Raw genomic sequence first — 20,672 nt, forward strand, 5'->3', positions numbered from 1 at the left:
TGTAACAGCCAGACCTACAAACATAATGRGTTCAGAAACATTTTTCTTCAATTTTTGATAGTAAGTAGACATTAAGGCTGTTAGAACTAACTTAAAAACAAAACAAAACCAAAGACCTTTGCATTTCTAGAACAAAAGCAAAGCAATGTCCTCAGTTTCCAAGTGCAACATATACGATTAAGACCAAATTTTGTTTTTCTTTTTGTAATTTCCTAATCTTAAACAGTTATTTAATTAATCTTCCCAATGACATCTTTTTGTTTTCATTCAATAAAACCTCTCTAGTTCTAAAACAAATGTTAATGACTTGCTCAACCACACATATTTACAAATGTCAAACTTTTTCTGTCAAACTGTGTAAGTACAAAAGCAGTAAGCAGTGTGTTTAAAAATCTGAAAAGAAACAGAAAGAGAATATAATTGAATATTTCCCTGTTTCAAGTAGAAACTTAATGACAGCTTGTTATAGACRATTCGCACTGGGTTTACATATGCTACTGAAATGTGTTTTAGTTCCATGTAACATCAGAAAATGATGTCATATTACAGGAAAAATGAAAAATAAAATGCAAAAGGGAAGACTGTATTATGAGCACAGGCTCACAGGCTTTATGAGCTATCTAAAATAAATTACTATTCACATTTGTACATGGCAAGCAGCAACAGCTGCTAACCCCCCTGCTGTTAAATAGTATGATACTGACAATAGTGAAAGATGACCGATTCCAGAAGAAAACAATATTGGCAATGAAAAATTCCAAGAAATGGGCTCTTGTTCTGGCTGAAAATATCCAGTGACTTGTAATCATGTTTACAGAGAAATTTAGTCAAAAATTGACAAAAGATATATTGTCCTTTATAGCACAAGATTTCACTTGTGCTAAGCATGGGGTTCATAATTTAATATTCCAAGTAAATTTATTGTGGAATGCTTTGCTTGGCAAAGAGTGAATGTCTATATACAATGGACAGTGTGTATAAACCCTGTATATTTTTACCAATATCTTAGTCATCCATAACACTCTAGTGCAAAAAATTGTGCATTAATATTTTGCAATATAACAGCTGATTGGGAAATCGGCAAACTGCCCTATGTTTGAGATACCATTGAAATCTTGTTAAAATTAAACATACAGTGTAAAGCATTTGCGCGTGTATGCAACCTCGAGGAAGGTTGTCTTCTCCTTCAAGAGAGCTTTATTTCTTCAGAATATTCCTGTTCTTGGGGATAATCTGTGGTGTTGTCATTTGTCACAGTACTCAAAGGATTTATCCAAGTGCCCAGAAGAATGCATTGAAAGGCATCCAGCCACATACAAATATGAAAGTCTGAGGCATTAAATATGACAAATTGGCATGACTCGGCAGTCTTCCTTAAAGTGTGCCTTGCTTTGAAGCAGATGCAGCCAGGCATTTTAATCCAACTTTAGGATGAAAAAAAAATTCTCTGTCTGATCCCCAGAAGACTGACACTTTTTACCAGAAAATTTAGCTGCATGTAGGCTGACAGAAGATGTTAAAGATTACAGCAGCAAAGCCAAGAGAAGAAGGGAAACTGGTATATGGCACCAAAGGAATTACTGCTTGTCCATCAGAGGTATGGCTATGAATCAGTCATATTGGGCACTGAAGGCTATACCACTGTACAAACTGTGTTCAGAGTCGTATCAAACCTCACAGCCTTTGCCTCTGTGGGTTTTAAGTTTGTGTCATACATGGGATTTTCAAATGAAGCCTGTCCATTACTGTTTTCATGTCCAGCATAACCATTGTACTGTACTTTTGGTCTTGTTCTGAAAAGGATAGAAAAATATCATTAATAAATATTAAAAATACAAATTCTACAAATATTGCAGGTTATTATAGTGTTCTCATCCTATTTACACAAATTGTGTGACTAAATCCAACTGTAAAAAAAGGATGTCACAGGGACATAACAGCTGAAGGAAATACGATTTTCAGAGTATGAAAAGAAGAAAACAAATTCATATTGGACAAACTAATATTACACAGCATACAGATAATTCTGGCAAAGTATTGGTATGTGTTTTTCTGTAATAAAAATTGTCTTTATGGCCTGTTGCTACTAAAAATGGTAGTCAAAAATAAAACAAAGTACTACAAAAGTGCAAACAGAAGTTAATTTGGGAACAACTAACATTTTTATGTCAATAGCAACATTTTATAATATTTTCTTGTGAAACTGTCATTTTTAAATTACTGTACTCTGGTCATAAAAGAATTCTTATATAAAATGGAATTTGATTCCAATTATACTAAATTGTCATCTTACAGATTTTTGAATTTGTATTATGGTCTTTCTGAAGAGTTGATTTTAATGTCAAAACTACAACAGCTTTTTTATCCAGTTTAATTTGACCGTCACCAAGCACGTTCTAATTTACTTTCCTGCAGATTCCTGGACATTTGAGAGCTTGTCCACACTAATTTTTATAGTATGTCTAGGAAAGTAAGTAGATCACTAAAGATATTATACTATTTTACTATTATACTATATTATACTAAATTAACCTTACATTCTCAGCACTTGCTATCTATGTATAGAAATATATTAAAAGGGCTCTGTATGTAATTTCATATATTTTTCCAGAGCAAGAAAAAAGGCTTATTTTTTTCATAAAAACTGAGATGCTGTCTTCATTCCTGCTGCAGTCTGCCAGACAAAGGGACTGACTGAAACTATGTATAAGAGCTCTRATATACCTGGTTGTAATTAGATGATATTAGTCTGTCATAGGCATAGCAGAAACATCTATAAAATTGTCCTCTGAGAATACCTTCAAATTTTCTGATATAAAGGTACTCAAGTGGCATAATTACTATCATATTTTCCTGAAAACTTCATGTGGCTATTATGATCCTAAATGTATCTCCAATAAACTGTCTTCAAAAGCCACATGTTCCCCATACTTTGTCAGAGATAATAAAGTTGACATGCAGCTACTTTAATTGCCGACCAATCTCCCCTTTTGGAGATTTTAAGATCTCTGACAATACTGACTATTGCTTAGTTTCACGGCATGTAGTTAATACTTCATTTTCAAATGATTCCCTACATCAGTAACCAGTTTCTTAACTTCTTGAAGATATCTCAAATATGACACTGGTTAACCCTCTTAAAACTATGGTTGATTGGAAGAATTGACTTGGAATGATTGGAAGAATTGGTTGATTGGGCAGTGAGAAACCTCATGAGGTTCAACAGGGGCAAATGCAGGGTCCTGCACTTGGGGAGGAATAACCCTGGACACCAGTACAGATTAGGAGTGGACCTGCTGGAGAGCAGCCCCGCAGACAGGGACCTGGGTGTCATGGTGGACGACAAGTTGACCATGAGACAGCAGTGTGCCCTGGTGGCCAAGAAGGCCAACGGGATCCTGGGGCGCATTAAGAAAAGCGTCTCCAGCAGGTCGAGGGAAGTGATCATCCCCCTCTACTCAGCCCTGGTGAGGCCACATCTGGAGTACTGCGTCCAGTTCTGGGCTCCCCAGTACAAGAGGGATGTGGAGCTGCTGGAGAGAGTCCAGCGCAGGGCTACCAGGATGATCAGAGGCCTGGAACATCTGCCCTATGAGCAAAGGCTGAGAGAGCTGGRTCTGTTCAGCCTGGAGAAGAGGAGGCTGAGGGGGGACCTGATCAGCGTGTATAAATACCTCAAGGGAGGCAGTGGTGGACAGGGATAGGACTAGAGGAAATGGCTTCAAACTGAAGCATCGGAAGTTCCACAGGAACTTAAGGAAGCATTTCTTCACTGTGAGGGTGACAAAGCACTGGAACAGGCTGCCCAGAGAGGTTGTGGAGTCTCCTTCTTTGGAGATCTTTAAAACCCRCTTGGATGCAGCCCTGTGCCACGTGYTCTAGGTGACCCTGCGTGAGCAGGGGGGTTGGACTCGATGACCTCTGAGATCCCTTCCAACCTTYGGCATTCTATGATTCTATGAAAATAATTAGCAAATACAGAGGAAAGAAAAATAGTCACTGAAAGTTTTAGCTAATGTGCATTATCTCCTTATTCAAGTATCTAATCCATTTAGACTAGATTAAGGTATGCAGAACTGCAATGATGCTGCCACTTTGAACAGAATGACTAGAACTTTTTTTGAAGATGAAATTTAAGCTTTCTTATATATATATATGCACTATATATTATATATATAATATATATTTTTTTCTACAAATAGAAAAGAAAATCTTTACCACCTGTAGATCATATAACAAACTTCATAGAACAAAATGTGATCATATACCAAAATTCATAGAACAAACTGCAAAAAGAATCTCTTCGATCACAGTACATTTTTGTTGAATTGGCTTGGAACATGACTTCCCTTTCTAAGGGTAAGAATATCTAAAAGAGATGTTCTCTTTATGTTCCATCTCTTGGGTTAACCTGAATCCCTTGCCATTCCACACTGTTGCCAAAGTCTCCCCCACTGCAGGAGCTATTTTAGAACAAAGATCTGTAGGCATCAGAAAGTCTTCCAATAACAAGCACAGAGCTCTTCTTGAACAGTCTTTTCAATCAAAGATTACATCATATTTCAAGACATGTACCACTTTATGTGKAGTTCACAAGTTTAAGCCCCACTGCAATTTCCTCTTCCCCAAAACATCTAATGCATGTAAGCAGACAGCCAAGTTAAGAAACTATATCACAGAATCACAGAATGGTTGAGCTTGGAAGGGACCTCTAGAGAGCATCTAGTCCAACCCCCTGCTCCAGCAGGAACATCTAGAGCGCATGTGACAGGTTCCAGGCAGGTTTGGAAGATCTCCAGAGAAAGAGACTCCACAAATTCTCTTACACATCATAAGCTACTGAAGGACTTCAATGTGATGGTGTGCGTGTTTGTATGTCTATTTCTTATAATTACAAATTCCTTTTGGTATCATGACAACAGAACAAAGATTTAGTAGTGTGTTAGTGATATCACTCTTTCTTTCAAATGTCACTTTGCAAACTGCAAATAACATATGGAGTACTGTGGCTTAAGAAAAAGAAAATAAAAATAATAAAAAAAAAGCTATCCCAAACCAGCAATTACTCATAATGAACAAATTTTCAAAAAGTACAGATGTCAGCTCTGTCAGCTTTTAAATCACATTTCAGACAAAATGACTGGATTTATTCTGGCATTATCTACTCAWATATGTAAGTTTCATATAGGCTGAAGTGATGCCAATTCTAGAAGGAGCATTCACTAGCTTACTCAGCATGTAGTTTAAACCATGTCATTAAGGGCTGTTTCCTTTCTGGATTTATGGATTTTTCAGCTTGTATAATTAATACTAATATGTACTTTGAAAGAAGCAATATATATCCAATTTAGTAGAGCACTAAAATGAAAGAATATAATATGTGACCTAAGATTTCTATCTATCTGGTTCAGCCTAACAAACTAAAAAGGMTTGGATAAGTCTTGGATCTAGGACCAAGGATCTTTGCATAAGGATCTTTGCTCTTTATCACAGCGACTCATTTTTCTAAATGCTCACCACTAAAAACTCTTCTATACTGAACTTCTTGGTAGGAGTACTTGAAAATATTTGTCTTTTTCAAGTAAAGCTATTCTAGAAGGCTTCAGCATTGTGTTCCCCACTTCCACCTATCAAATAAAAACAGAAATCTTACTAAGTTATTGAACAAAGAACATTTACAATACCTGTGTTTGTAGAGGTAAAATGCAAACCCTGATAATATTAGAGCAAAGAATGGTACCAAGATGGCAGCTGCAACAGAACTGCTGTTTGTGCCATAGTAGTGATTTGAAAGGTCTGTGTCTGCACTTAAAGGACCTGAAAGAGAAAAAAAAGGACAGAAGTAAAATTTCCAGGTTTTCTACCTTACAGTTCTCCCAACAAGAAAGACRGAAAACACAGAAAGACAGAAAGACAGAAAAAAAACACTGTCTTGAAAAAATCATTCTAATTTAAAACATCAACATGCAGTTTGACAGTATAAACCTTGGTAAAACTATTTAATAGTGCATCAGTAATAAATATCAAAATGATTTTAAAACAGAAAGTCAAATAATCCTTGTGCCACCCAAATACCATGATTACGAACTACATCCCTCAGTYGTCACTAATTTAAGTAAGCCATATGCCTTATATAAAGCATTCATCTACATTCATCTACAAAAGATGAATAATACTGCAAAGAAAGTGTTCAAGAACACATTGTGCCTAAATATTCAGCACAGAAACAATAGGCAATGACACAGTGTATCAAACATGAAAAAGAAAGGGAGAATTGAGGCAACAGTGATGAGACACATTGGTTCTGCCAGGCTCAATAGCACTCCCAAGACTCTGTATCTGTGTCGAGACTGCTTTATAATCCCTTTTTAAGGGTGAGGCATGAACATGCTTTATAGCTTGCCTCTGGCAGCTGCACTGCACTGTAATAAAACTCAGATGCACAGAATGCAAAAGCTGCCACCTGTGATATGATCTAGTCCGGTCTCAGCTGTAGATAGGCAGGTAACCAGCACCATAAGGCAACCTGTGGAAACCACTTTACCATCTGCTTAGAGACTGGTTAAACTGATTAAATAGGCATCCATTTGGCAATTCAAACAGTGAAGGAATAAAAATAATTTTATTGCAGAAACAGAGAGTGATCGAGCATGTTTTATTTTTGAGCGCCAACTCTGTGTTGCCCGTTCCAACACACAGCTTCTAAGAAGAGTAAGTAAGCTTAAGKTACATTTCCTATCCAAGAAGATAAAAATGGAGTAAGTATGGGGCTGAGACAGAGATTTGCACCAGCTATTTTGGGCTATTTGTGATGGTGTCAGTAGGATATAACAYGATAGAATGGTGATTACTACCAGTACACACAGTCCCAAACATCCTGTTTCCTTCAATAGTGGCAGCAGTATCAATCAGTCTTTTTAAGACTCTGGCACAGACTGATTATGTAACAGAGACAGCCATTGTGCTGCTTTGAGTAGTCTAATAAACTATCTAAATAAGGCACAGAACTAAAAAAGAAACAATATTGCTATGATTTCTTGTAGTTCAAGTTAAGTGGCAAAAAGGAACCAGATAAGTCTTTATTCTATTTTCAATAGCTAATATTCTACTTTTTTCTTGTGCAATTCATTTTACAAAGTATTTGAAGTCTAATTCTGAGGTTGCGTATATCCTGTTTGATTGCAGAGCTTTTTTTGTGGATAGTAGAAGTTGCATAAAGTGATGTGGAGTGGAAGGTTTACACCCTTACACTGAAATGTGAAAATTTTGAAAATGCAAAATTTTAAATACACATTTGGCCTTTTGTGAAGTTCAATTATTTTAAGAGCAGACCAATTCCACTATAAAAATGTATTTCACATCCATGAATCTGTATGTGATGTATTCATCACTTATACACCAAGATACACTTTTTATACACTTATACACAAAAGTCACATTTCTTATTTCCTGTTAATTCTTAGCTCAATCTAAAAAAGCTAAAAAATTGTTTGAATTAAAAAAGGAAATAGAAGTAGACCACTGTGTTTTCTCACAGGTAATTTATATAGGAAACAAATTATTTTGTAAAGTAACTTTATCTTTTTCATAAAGTTATAATTTTAGAGAATTACATTAGTACACATAAATAATAGAAGTTGGGATGAACAAGGCCAACATTTCAGAATAAAACCTAGATATGAGGTATAAGTTTTAAGCAATTCCAGCAACACAACAGCCAGGGGCAGACTTTCAACCTTTAGAAAAAAAAAATATTGAAGATAAACAATTTTTTTTTTTTTAAAGGACCACAGGGACTGTTTATTTGTTAGAACTGGTTATATCATTTTGTCCTGCAACTTGGACATGTCAAGTAGATTCAGATACAGGTCTTTTGGCAGACCAATAACAGAGATCTCTTTGCCTTTTGGAGTCTTCTCTAAGGCTGATCATTACCTCAGCTGAATATTCACTAAGGAATAGATTTAAACAAACAAACAAACAAAAAAAAAAAAACAGACTATCCTTGAATTTAAGGAGCATGTTAAGACCTCTGCTTTCTCTGTGTATCCTCTAAAAGTGAGTATACATCTGTGTATGTAGCAAGTTTGCTGCTGAAATGTCAAAAAAGAAGACAAGAAGCCCTCAATCTAAAAATCTAGGCTTAACAAAGACACTTCAGCTTCTGTTATTAGCTTTGGGAATGTACAAACTGAGCTCACTCTGGARCTCTCCAGATGATACAGATGTTTTCCACCAAAAGAAGAGAGATGAAATTAACTCTCATTCTGCTTGTGTTGCATTTTCCACAACATGATACTTGTCTTCTTGCTAAAACTGGTGAATCTAAATTTTGACTAGCTAGCTGAAGAAACTTACTTAAGAAAAAAAAACTCAAACGTACAAATGAATCCCCACTGATTTAACAGAATAAATTTTGATGTTTACTTCTACAGTGGGGTTGTTAATGTCAAGGAGAAAAGGTAGCTCAGATATTATGGTGATAAGGATTATATAAAAGTACACATAAAAGTACATATATAAAGTATATAAAAGTACACATTCTTATGTCCCACATAAGAATTTACTTTGAAGATTAAAATAGTATTGGGTGCCAGTAATTGGGAGTTCTTATGCTGAGAGTCCAAAGAGTAAGATCTCTTGTGATTAAACCTATAGAGCACTTAGCACAAATGAGGTCAACATGAGCAAATTCACAAAGTAACTGTTCTCATAGTTAATAGAGAAACAAAGTAGACAGGAAATTTAGTAAATTTTAAAGGATATTTGGTACCAATGCAGGTACTCTCTGCATTACTTTCCTTTTGCAAAGGATATTTATAAAATGCAGATACACTCTGATACATAGTCTGAGCTGCTTCTCCCTGTTATCCCAGTGCTTTGTTAATATATATATTGTGCTCAGACCTCACATTGCAATAGACACACGATATCATCAGCAGTTGGTATTTGTTGAAGTGGTGTTACGAGTAAAATAATTAGTTTTTCACCAGATGCTAGAACAATGCTAGAGTCCATTACTCTCAATCATTCATTACATATTTTTGAGAGCTGAGGAGAATGCTATCTTAATGTCTACACATTCCTAAAAAACTCCCCAACAGAAAGAAGCAAATACTCTAAAAATTTTGCTATTAAAATCAGTGTTGGTTCTGTCTTTATGATTCTGATTGCAATTTTTACAGTTGAACAGAAAATGGCTTGGCTTTATGAGACATGCCTATTACTTTCAAAACAACAGTCACAGCAAAGCAAACACTTGTAATAAAATTCTCTTTGAGCATCCTGTATTCAYCTTATTAGGCTGTATGCTATAAAATATGAGATAGTAGCAGGGCAGAGCTCAGTTAGGTTGTGAATTTTTCAAATATGCATATTTTACTGAGTATATTGTACTAGCAATGGCATGAAATACTCATGCATATTCCAGCTAGAAAACTGAAGGAGTCATTCGTTGATTTCACCATTACAGGAGTCAAAAAAGATGCATATTGCATTTTCATAAATGTATTTTACCTTGTCTTTGGAGCATAAATTTTCCGAAGTCTTTTCCATGTATATCACCTTGATAAGTAAAAACACCTCTTTCAAGCCCTGATGATACCTAAATATGTGGAAGCAAACACAGAAAAAAATTCTGGAACAGATAAATATCAAAATGCAGCCTCTTATTTTGTAATCTGACTTAAAATAAGTACAAGAAGTCCAAATCTATTTTTTTTCAGATTTATATTTTAAAATATAAATAGCTCTTTTGGTTCTACAGAATCATTTTAATAAGGTTTCAAAGTAACACCTGGAAAAAGTTAAAATTATCTTACGTATTTTGCTGATTCTTAAAATGTGTCAGATGATATGCATAACTGAATTAGCATATTCATTTAGAGATCCACTGTATTGTCAGTCCTTTAAAATATTTTCCATATTTTAAGCATCACAAGGCAAAAAGAAATACTGCAAGGAATGAAAAAAACTTCCTATTTCTTTAAGATTAAATGAAAACTTAGAATCAACACTTGATAAATATTGAGCAAATAAAAAAACACATAGATGCAAATTCTAAATTAAATCAATATTTAATTAAGGTATGTCTTTACACTTCCTTTTATATTAAAAAGGTAAATGGATGAGATTTACTGAAAATCTCAAATCTCCATTATTTCTCAACACTGGAAAACTACTCTATCAAATGCAGTATACCTTATCCTCTCTCTATAAAGATTTGAGTATTCTTTAAAATTAGAGTTTTATTTCAGTGAACTTTTGACCAAAAAAAGACAATACTTCTAAAATTAAAATCCCCACTCATGTGGGGACTGACTAGCAAAGCAAGTCAAAAGCATGGAAATAAAAAAAACAAACCACATAATTTCCTAGTTAAATAAATTAAATGGCAGATTTGGCAGATAGAGGAACATGTATGTATATTGAAAAAATAAAAAAAAAATGTGATCTCTACAGTGATATCAAGATTGCTGCTTTCCACATCTATAATATAAAATGTTGGTTGTACAGAGCTATAGTTGCAATTGTAGTTTTCTTTAAGCTTTAAACGAGGAGGCTTTATCAATAGAAGTGTGATTACTTACATAACCATCTAGCGACCACTTCTCATTTTCAAACTTGCTTACAAAAATGTCACTAGGTCCTTTAATCTGAAAAACTTTCAAGAGTAAATGGGCTTCTTCTTTCTTGTAAACACCTGTTAATAAAAGGGGAGTAATATACCTTTTAAACAGTTTTTTGAACCAAGTTTTCTAATAGTCTTTCAGAGCCCAAGCATATTTATTTTGAATTATTATTAGAATATATTGTGGAAAAATACTCTGCACTAAAAGAATGTTATAACTTGGATAAAGCAGTATTTCATTTCAAACAATTTTATTTTACTCCTTTTTTGCCCACATTTCTATGGAGTTTAATTTTACATGAAAGTAGGCAAAATATGAGTCTTTTCATGCACTATGTCAGTAACTGAATAAAGACAGAATTCCTTGCCTGCCACAGTAAGACTGTCGGTTTGAACTGCATAAATATAAATTTTAGTCAGAATAGTGTATTGCTACRGTAAATATCAAATGGTACTTGTGGGAGTTTGTTATGCTTTTTAGGGCTTAATAAGGTAGAGACTTTAGCGCAAGTAGATGATGTAGTATAGCATAGGGCATAGAGCTTAGGACATGGCGCTCGGAAAATCTCGCGATGTCACGGGAGGTTAGGAGCACAATTAATTTATGCAGTTTACTGATTACCCCATGCTATACAAGGCCGGAAATAGAAATTAGTCTCTTGATTGGGCAGTAGGTGAGTCTCCGCATTTTACTGGAGTATATAGGCAGACTGAACAACGCAATAAACGCCATTTGCTGCATCCTCATATCAGTGTCTGTGCTCTAGGGCCCTGGGGTGAGGACAACCCCAGGTCAGTCCAGCTAGTGAACGAGGCTTGCCGCCCCCATTCGGCAACAGGTACTGAAGAAAGTTTGATATTTGGCCGATGGCTAGTGAAATCTCTCTATATTCTTGACTTACTCTTCCATACTTTTAAAAGGTTTTGCAAGACACTAATCTTCATTTCAAATGTAAGTGAGATCAGAACATTAGATCAGAACATCACATTCAGTTTTACAGAAAAGCCCATGTTAATCACTATTGAATAATGAAGCTTTCAACATTACAATTCTTAAATTGCTGTACACACTCTATCTACCARTTGAAAACTACCTATGAGTTCAACATATGAATACTAGCCAACAACTTTTGTTTAAAAAGYAAACAAAGAAAAAAACCTACCTCAATATTTATTTGAAATATAAAGAAAAAAAAAATCAGTAACCACATATATTGTCCGAGTCCACTACATTCAATATTTGCAACACTTTTGCAAAAAAAATGTGCTGAAGAGATTTTTAAAGAACACATAAAGTTTTGGTTTCATTTTGCATTCTGCAGAAAATGCAACAAAAGTGAMCAGGCAAATAAAGGAAAATGAGAGCTGTTTTTAGCATCAATTACTTGACCTACCTGATAGTTTGATTTGTATGTTGGATGCTTCAATGAAAGTGGCATTCACTTTGCTGTTTGTAGTATTGAACCAATCAACAGTTAGAGTAGCTGGCTGTCTTTTTCCTAAATATTCATAAAACCCCTTCCACAGTGAATTTATAAAAAACACATCTGAAGGAACTAAATGAAAAGTGAGCAAAAAATAGAGCAGTAAATAAAATAATAAATTACAACAGAGTAACAATCTTTGCTATCATGCTCTTCCATTTTTTATTGCACATTCAATCTACTGTTTTTAACTACATTTAGCAGGAGAAAAAAATGCAACAGTGAGGGAAATGTATTTAACAAACTTTCCACACAATTTCCTATATTGCACTTGTCCATTATGACATAAATCACAACGTCATATCGCATGCACATTTCAGCAATTGTTCCAAAYAAAAAATATTGAGTTCTATTATTAAAGCCTTAGAATAAGATGAAAAAAGAAGAATAATATTCTGAAGTTGGGGACTTCTTAAAGTGTTTGGTAGTCCCCTTTGTTTAATAAATATGTTAAAGCAGCACTGTGTGTGATATACAATCACTGTCATCTGATTCCAAATGGAATTTAGCATAAGATGCTATCAATCTTTTCTTGTACTCTGCATCTATTTTTTTTAAGCAATACTATTGCACCTGTGAATGGTGGAGATGTTTGAGTAAGGTACATTTTTGCTTTAAAATAAGTGTCTCTTTTTCTGAAATGGCCATTTCCCTTTAAAGAGTATGAAGCAAAAAAAAACTATAAAATAAGGCATGTGTTACTTGTGGTATTTGAGTCATTTCTTGGACGTTGCTGGAATTTTTCCCCTAATCAGAAAAAAAAATTAAATTTAAATATATAATATAGATATTTAAATGTTGTATTTTAAATATTTGACTAAGTCATCTACAGAATAAAAGTGCCTCTTATTATTCTACAGTTTCTGTACTATGTGTATATTAGTTAGAAAGACTTTTAACTTTTACCTTATAGCTAATCTAATGCTTTGACCACCAATTATAACTCRTAACTGTACGTGGACTACCATCACTGGCTTAGTATTTACAGAATTTACATCTACTGCATACGGCCAGATCAGTAGAAGACAGTTTTTCCAGTCATGATTTTGGAAAAGGTTAAGTGCTGAAGTCCCAGGGAGGGTGTTGATGAATTACTGAAAGGCTCTGATCCAAATCCTCACAGTCCTTAAGATGTCTGTTTTTAGCAGACACAATGGACAAATGAAGGAGAAGAAAGTGAATTGGGGATTATTACACAAGTGCTGCACTGCTTGCTCACTCTCTGCACAATGTTAGAAAGGGGAAATCCATGGCCATTACTTAAAATAGCTTCCTAACTACTATATGAAAGACTATCCAAAACAATGAGAACCACAGGAATCAAAGGCAGCACTGTAATTCTTAAACTTAATGTATATTGTGAACATCCATTATTTGCAATTTATACACTAATAAAAKTCACAGTTTATTTAAAAAAAATAGTTATAATTGCTTATAAAAATATTAACTGTAGCAAGAACTATCCACTTAATAAACAAATAAGAACATCATTTGGATTCAGAAATAACCAAATACGGGAAATCATAACATTATTCTGTTACACAAGTTCTAGTTCAGAAATGTTAGCTTTATGCCATTTAAAATATACATATCAGCAATAGTGTTTTACCAAAAGCCAAAAAAACAGGATAAAGAAAATGCTCTGAAATAACTTCTTTGCTTAATATAATTCACAAGTTTAAAACCTGTAATGATAATGTAGATAGGCTTTTAAAATTTTTACTTGACCTTAAAACTTTTCCTTTTATTTACTGTAATTTATTTTTAGTTTCACTTCTCGGCTTACCATCATAGTAATGTATAGTCACAATATTTCATTTTTATAATAGATGCTTTTCAAATAGTCCTGTTAAAACTGGCCRTAAAAGACATCATATGCTGTGAATTGATACCAGGACCCTCATAGTGCATGTATTTGAATACTTGGCCAGTATTTTAATTTGGCACACAAACTTTAAAAACCATGTGGTAACAGATTACTGCATACCTTAGCTGTGCAGTGAAGTGAAGACTCCATTAAGTGAAGACTGTATATTAATTATGATGAATGCACATTATATTTTGTATTTTTATGTGTCTGTAAAAGTGATGCATTTGAAAGGATCTCAGGGATGGCATCACCTAACTGACAATCTTACTAACAGTCTCATCTAGAAGGTTAATTATGAACAGACTTCTTTTTATCACATGTATTCTACACAGCCTTTCTGTGAACTGCTATTAGTGTTAAGTATTCATCTCATTTTCCCTAAAGTCTGCATAAAATTAGGATATTGTATTGCAAGTTCATTTAGGTGGTGAAAACTCTATAGTTAAATATGGCAGTTAAAAAAAATTAGGCCTTTCATATTTTGAAAGTGATTGAATCTAAAAAGATATACCTAAAGGAGTTCTCAAATGTATTTGTTCCTTTATCACTAGCAGAGGAAAAGATTAATTTTTAACATGTTCATGAAGGGGTATACAACTGTGGCAATAATATTTGCCTAATACTAGTGGTCAATACAATTAGGAAGCCCCATCTGAGAGCACCTTGAGAACTGTTTTGGAATGAAGGCCAGCCAAAGTGCTAATACGGACTTTTTCTGTGTGATAGTTTACAATGATTATAAGGCTCTCCATTATAGCAAAATTTCTGATATAAAACTACTTCAGATCTGCTTCTTGCCTGCATATAGTTTAGCCTTTTGGCTTTGTATTTTTTTTTGGTGCAATTTACAAAATTGATACTGTAGGAATTACTATAGACAGATGCTCCTTGAGAAAGCATTTCAGAGAATAGATTTTACATGGTACTGTCAAATGAATGCCCTGAACATTTCTATTTGTTTAAAATGAGTAATGAAATATTATAAGCAAAATATTAAAAAGAGTTTTATCATCCATAACAATCTTGGATGTAAATCATTTTAATTTATTTAGTTCTAAGACTTTTCTTGTATACAAACCTGGAGTTTTAGTTATTGTTTCATTAACTTCTCTCACTCCTTTACCTACAAGTAAAAAGACAAATTATCATTTTCATGAACATATTTGTTTTTTTTTTTAATAGAATGCTAAAACAGTGCCTGATTGATGCAATTATTCCTTATTTAATAAGCTATATTTAAAACAGAAATAACTGAAGTTTTGAATACATGTTCAGACTAACCACTTAAACAGCAAAAAAAAAAATTAGAAAATAATTTAGGAAAATAATATTTTTACTTAGGTCTATAAGTTTTTATATCAGTCCCAGTGCTATAAAAGAGAGCCTTATACAGAGGACAAACACTAGGTCTAGTTATGCATAATAACATAATACTATATTAAGTATACTTAACTATAATACTATATTAAGTATAATAAAACATTATAAAGATGGATAAATTTATGACGCAAACCAGCAAACACCGGATAGCTGAATTATGACAACACGTACTTCTGACATCGTCAGCAGAGTTATGTCCATTGATCTCATCTCAAGTTTGGTCACGTATTGATAATTACTTTAAATATACTCATGCCTGATAGTCAGATGCTCACATTTTTTTTTTCCTTTAAGATTAGAAATGGTCAAGTGCTAAAAAAGCACAAAAACTGTGAGCACAAGAAGAATTTTATATAAAGAATATAAGTCAATGGAAAAAAAATATCGTTTAATTGTACAAAAACAGTAGGAAAGTTCTTCTGCATTTTATCTTAAAAAAAAAAAAACAACAAAAACACATACAAGATAATTTATCTTAATTCATTAATTATATATATTATGCATGAAACATCACCATTTGGGGAACTAGCATAAGAAGATAAAGCTCTATTCATAGGTAGTGTGTCTTGCCAATATTAAAATAGAGTAGCTTACTCCTTATTTTCAGAAAAAAATGAAAAACTGTTCACGCCTCAAATGGATTTTCAGTGTTTTCATATATTAAAATTAAACATTACGTCGAGTCTTACCCACAACGTCTGACTGTTTTTCCCTTATTTTTCAAACATAATAATTCTAAATAATAAATAAATAATTCTAAATAATTCTAAAATTTTCTGGGTAAGGAAACTTATAGCCATACTTACTCGCATGTAACTGCTCACTTAGCTTTCATAACTATATTCTCAGAGCTGTTCTACCAAAATTACAAKAAATTTGCATGGGTGTAAGGATAGCACAAAGACTTATTTTAATTTTTTTTTTGTTGGTATTTATCTTTTTACCTCAGACAAAAAGCATGCAATGTGCCATTAATGAGAATCTAAATGAATGAGAATAAATCTAAAAATAAGCTTCTTCAAAAATTATCTTTTGTTCTTGCCCCAAATCAAAAATGATATATTAAATAKTAAACACATTGAAGACCTTGAAATGTGCTTTGAAACTGTCTCAGAAAGATAAGGAAAATGTAATTAAAATTCTCTATATTATATATTTTCTAGTATTTAGTTCATATAGTATATATTTTATATTATTTAGGGGTTTTTTTTTGTGGTGTTATGGATGAAGATTTGTATGTGTACCTGAACATTTATTCATACATACCCCCCATATTGCTCTCAATCAGCTCCATGTACCATGTTCACTTTGTTATTTTTTAATTGTTTCTTTCCAAACGTAAAAGCTGCTGTGTCATATGCATTTGTAAACAGTAATTGGGCAAATTCAAGCATATTATACAACATTAAAATGTAAGAGAAAATGAAATCCAACCAAGTAGGGCATAACATATCACATGAGCAATGACTTACTTTTACAAATAGGTGATTTTCCTGTCCATTTCATATCTGGTTTACAAGTCCGATGCTCTGATCCACCAGCAAGAAAAAATCCTGGCTGACAGGTATACACCAAAGTATACCCTAAAGTAGGAAGATCAATTGCTTTCACATCAACATGTGCTGGAGTTTCTGGCTGCCTGCAAGCATGAGCTGCAAACATTTTTTTTTAGAGTTAGAAATAATGATGGCAGTTTTCCACATYGATTAGTGCATGTAATTTAAAATAAATGCATACCAAAACATCCCTTTTCATTAGGCAAACTTCATATGCCTTTTAGAAATGACAAATAGCCTGCATTTATAAGAAGCAATTATACTCTGAGTGTATGGTTTTGTTATCATAGGAAGAAGGAAATGATACGGTAATGTATTTTTTAACAATACATTAAAACTAAATCATAATAGCAAGGCAAGGAGGAGTTAAAAAGAAGAGAAGCCGAGACCTATGACCATGAATTATCCTACTGTTACAGCTCCAATTGTCAATTCCACTCAAAATTTTAAACAGTCTTGAAAATTACAGAATGATTACAGCGCTAAATAAATTCATTACAATTTTCAAATGAAATAGAGGTTCCGCAGGAAGATTTGTCATAGCACATTGATTATAACAGATAATGTTATAATATCAGTATGCTTCTTTATTTGTGCTCCATGATATCAACTTAAAACAAAACAAATACTACATGGGATAAGAATGTAATGTCACTCTAATGGATTTCTTCTAACTTAGATTAGTATATTTTAGCAGTGGTTATTCAATTTTCTACAACTAATTTAGAGATATAAATATACCAGTCACTTATATAACCATGCAGTGGCCAGAAATGCAGAATTCAAGTTTCGCCCACAAAATGCTAGTCAACCAAATATTCCCATGCATTCTGAATCACACTTTCTGCTATTAATCCAATAAACACACAGACAAATCAGATTAACTTTAGGCAACAAATCTAGTGGAATTGATGAAGACTGATAATTTTTCAGCAAAACTGACAGAATTATGATTCCCACAGAATCCTCAGAAATAGAATTAAAAAAAAAATCAAAGTAGGTAGTCCTAAATATACCTCCATTCTTAGAAAAGGAAACGAAGAAATTATATTGCATATTGCTTTTAAGCAAACTTGACTTATTGTGACATGATATTTTGTAAGAGTTTCCACATGAATCGACTTCTTTAACTCTCAAAATTGCACAGCATGCAAACTATTTGAACAAGAAAGCCACACTTACGAATACACTCTGACTGTATGCCACTCCAGGTTAAGTTAGCAAGGCAAGAACGGGTGGTAGATCCTTGAATATGATAACCTTTTCTGCATCTGAAAAACACTGTGCTCCCAACCTAGGGACCAAAATAGAATATTATATGAAACAAGTACTACATGCAGCCAGATATCAATATAGTGATAAGATATTAGAGAGATTTTTTGTAAAATAAATGTCTTCTGTTTAACAGTTCATAGAAGTAAATATTTTTTATGACATGAAAAAATTGAGTAGTTGATCCTTCCTATTTTTATTTGAAAGCTGTAAGTGGAAGAATGCGGACACAGCTGCAAACATGTAAAAGAATAACATCCGTACTTTTCAATTCATTAGTTTGTCAGAGTGACAGAAGCAAACAAATGACAGGCTGTATCTGTTGTACACTGTTTCACATTCTTCAGTAGGATTTAATCATGATATTTATTTTAAAATTTTCATAACACATGTCTTTATTATAATAGCCTTAAGACAAAAAGGGACAAAGAAAAAGCTATAAAGAATTGTTGCATCCTCAATTAAATTCAATAGTGAAAAATCTGGGGCAGGACTTTTTACATTTCATTTGTTATTCCAAACTACCTGAGTTTTACTTGAGATGTTCAACTTATAGACTGATGATATGGAAAGCCCTTACTATGGTCAATTGTGAGAGGACTTTTGTTCTGATGGGTGAACTGCAAAATAAAACTTTTTTTCTTTTAGAAGAAGAATAAAAGGAACAAGTAAATAAACCCTCTTTCTTTACAGTTCCATTGAGAAAAGAAAAGCATGAAATCTGGAAAAAAATATTGCTGTGATGAAGTAATAACTTACATAACATATGAGAAAGAAGATTGTGTGAAAATTTCTAGTAAAATGTRCTTACTGATGGTACTGAAAAATAAGCCTCCAGAACTATCCAGGCCTGCATACTTGAGGATGTGGAGATGACCACAGAGAAAGTGGTTTATTTTTGGATAAAACAATTTGGCCATAGACATGATCAGGTAAAAATAAAAGTAAGTATTTTAAATATTATTTGGTATTACTCAATTTATTAAGTAAGATATCACTTGGAAAAGTGCAAGTAAGCATGTTGCTAGTGAACAGTAATCAATGAATATTAATAAAACACTTCACAGGAATAAAAATCCCTGAGAGTTATATAGCAGTATAGATATATAATGCAAAATTCACAGGGAAATTTCAATGGACATTAAAAAATAGCTAGTTTATGCAATAGAATGAAAAAGAGAAGTCAAAGGGCAGTATTTGCAAAAGTGATTACTTAAATACATACTTAGTTACCCAGAAAAAAATTATTGGTGATAGATATTCAACAAATGCAGCTGCAATTCTACCTGAAATGGCTTGGGAAATCCACTGCTATTTTTGAATGTCAAATTACTGATACTGTACGGAGAATGATACTTATAACTATTTTAAAACATTTTCATCTCTGTGCCTTTCCAAGGACACATAGCATGTCTGTATCAAAGACAAGAATACAGTGTGGCTGGTCTTGATCCTCAGTCATCTTGTTGCTTAAAAATTACCCACTATAGTATCTTAAAGTAACAATGAGTTTCAAATATTTCCTCAGTGATCCAGAAGGCATGGAAAAACTAAATGCCTGTGTTGATGGTTCTCTTTCTACAGGAAAAAAAAAAAAAAAAAAAAAAAAAAAAAAAAGTAAAAATAAAAGCAGTGCACTCTTTGTAAAATATTTTTGGGAAAATACTGGAAGCATCTTTAACACTTATAGAGCAGTGAATCACAGTTGCCACAAAATCAACAAAAGCAAGACAGAAGTGATGCTGGTAGACAGAAGAAAATCCTTCAAAGATCTCTTTCCTGTCATTACATCTTTCTGCTATGAGGAAAAACTGTTAAAAGCTGATTTATAGAAGTTTATCTAAGTAATACAAACTGGAAGTCTCAATAGTCACATATGCCAAAAATACTACTTTACTAAGTAGCAAACAGACAGAAGTCAACATTTTGTGCCAGATTCTGATCTAATTCTAACTTTGCATCCATACACAACTTTTGAGAGTGTTTGAGAGTGAATGCAGATACTTAAGAAAGCCAAAGTGTACACACTGTAATAGGTTCAGAGAYAGGAAGGAGACTCAAAGTGTCAGTATTTCGGATTCCAATCACTTATATTTATACCTGAAGAATCTAACTGCAAGGGCTAATCAATGTAAACAAAGACTAAGGATTGATCAGCGTTGATCAATCCAATCGATCAAAGACTGTCCCTCAGTCATTTTGAAAGTAACTTGATAAATAATATCCTATAGGAAATTTGGAAATTATAAAATGGACATTCATCATAAAGAACCTGAATCCAAAAGATGATGGAATAATTTTATCTTCCTCAATTGTGCAGAAAAAATGTAAGCATCAACTGCTACTTTAGTAAACCACTTGAAGATGTTTTTTGTCAAAGACTACATAGCCTCTGGATCAGACAGGTCTTGGGATGTTAGGTATTTACTGACTATTCATCAGTGTTTGAAAGAATTATGGTCTTAAAACAAAGTAATTAC

At 33.3% G+C, this 20,672-nt stretch overlaps 1 protein-coding gene across 1 annotated transcript in view; it reads right to left on the reverse strand.

Moving 5' to 3' along the window:
• Nucleotides 1–1,066: 1,066 nt before the first annotated feature.
• The window catches only part of CSMD1 (CUB and Sushi multiple domains 1), a 471,181-nt gene continuing 451,575 nt past the window's right edge, over nt 1,067–20,672 (reverse strand). The window contains exons 61-68 of the mRNA XM_026033888.1: nt 18,103–18,214; nt 16,837–17,016; nt 15,063–15,107; nt 12,025–12,186; nt 10,590–10,702; nt 9,517–9,604; nt 5,685–5,817; nt 1,067–1,793 (exon numbers count right to left, since the gene is read on the reverse strand). Of these exons, the coding sequence (XP_025889673.1) occupies nt 1,634–1,793; nt 5,685–5,817; nt 9,517–9,604; nt 10,590–10,702; nt 12,025–12,186; nt 15,063–15,107; nt 16,837–17,016; nt 18,103–18,214 (993 nt within the window). The 3' untranslated portion in view covers nt 1,067–1,633. The remainder of the gene's footprint in view (nt 1,794–5,684; nt 5,818–9,516; nt 9,605–10,589; nt 10,703–12,024; nt 12,187–15,062; nt 15,108–16,836; nt 17,017–18,102; nt 18,215–20,672) is intronic.

The sequence above is a fragment of the Nothoprocta perdicaria genome, unplaced genomic scaffold, assembly GCF_003342845.1.
Source record: "Nothoprocta perdicaria isolate Ctin4 unplaced genomic scaffold, notPer1 scaffold_136, whole genome shotgun sequence".
Classification (NCBI taxonomy): domain Eukaryota; kingdom Metazoa; phylum Chordata; class Aves; order Tinamiformes; family Tinamidae; genus Nothoprocta; species Nothoprocta perdicaria.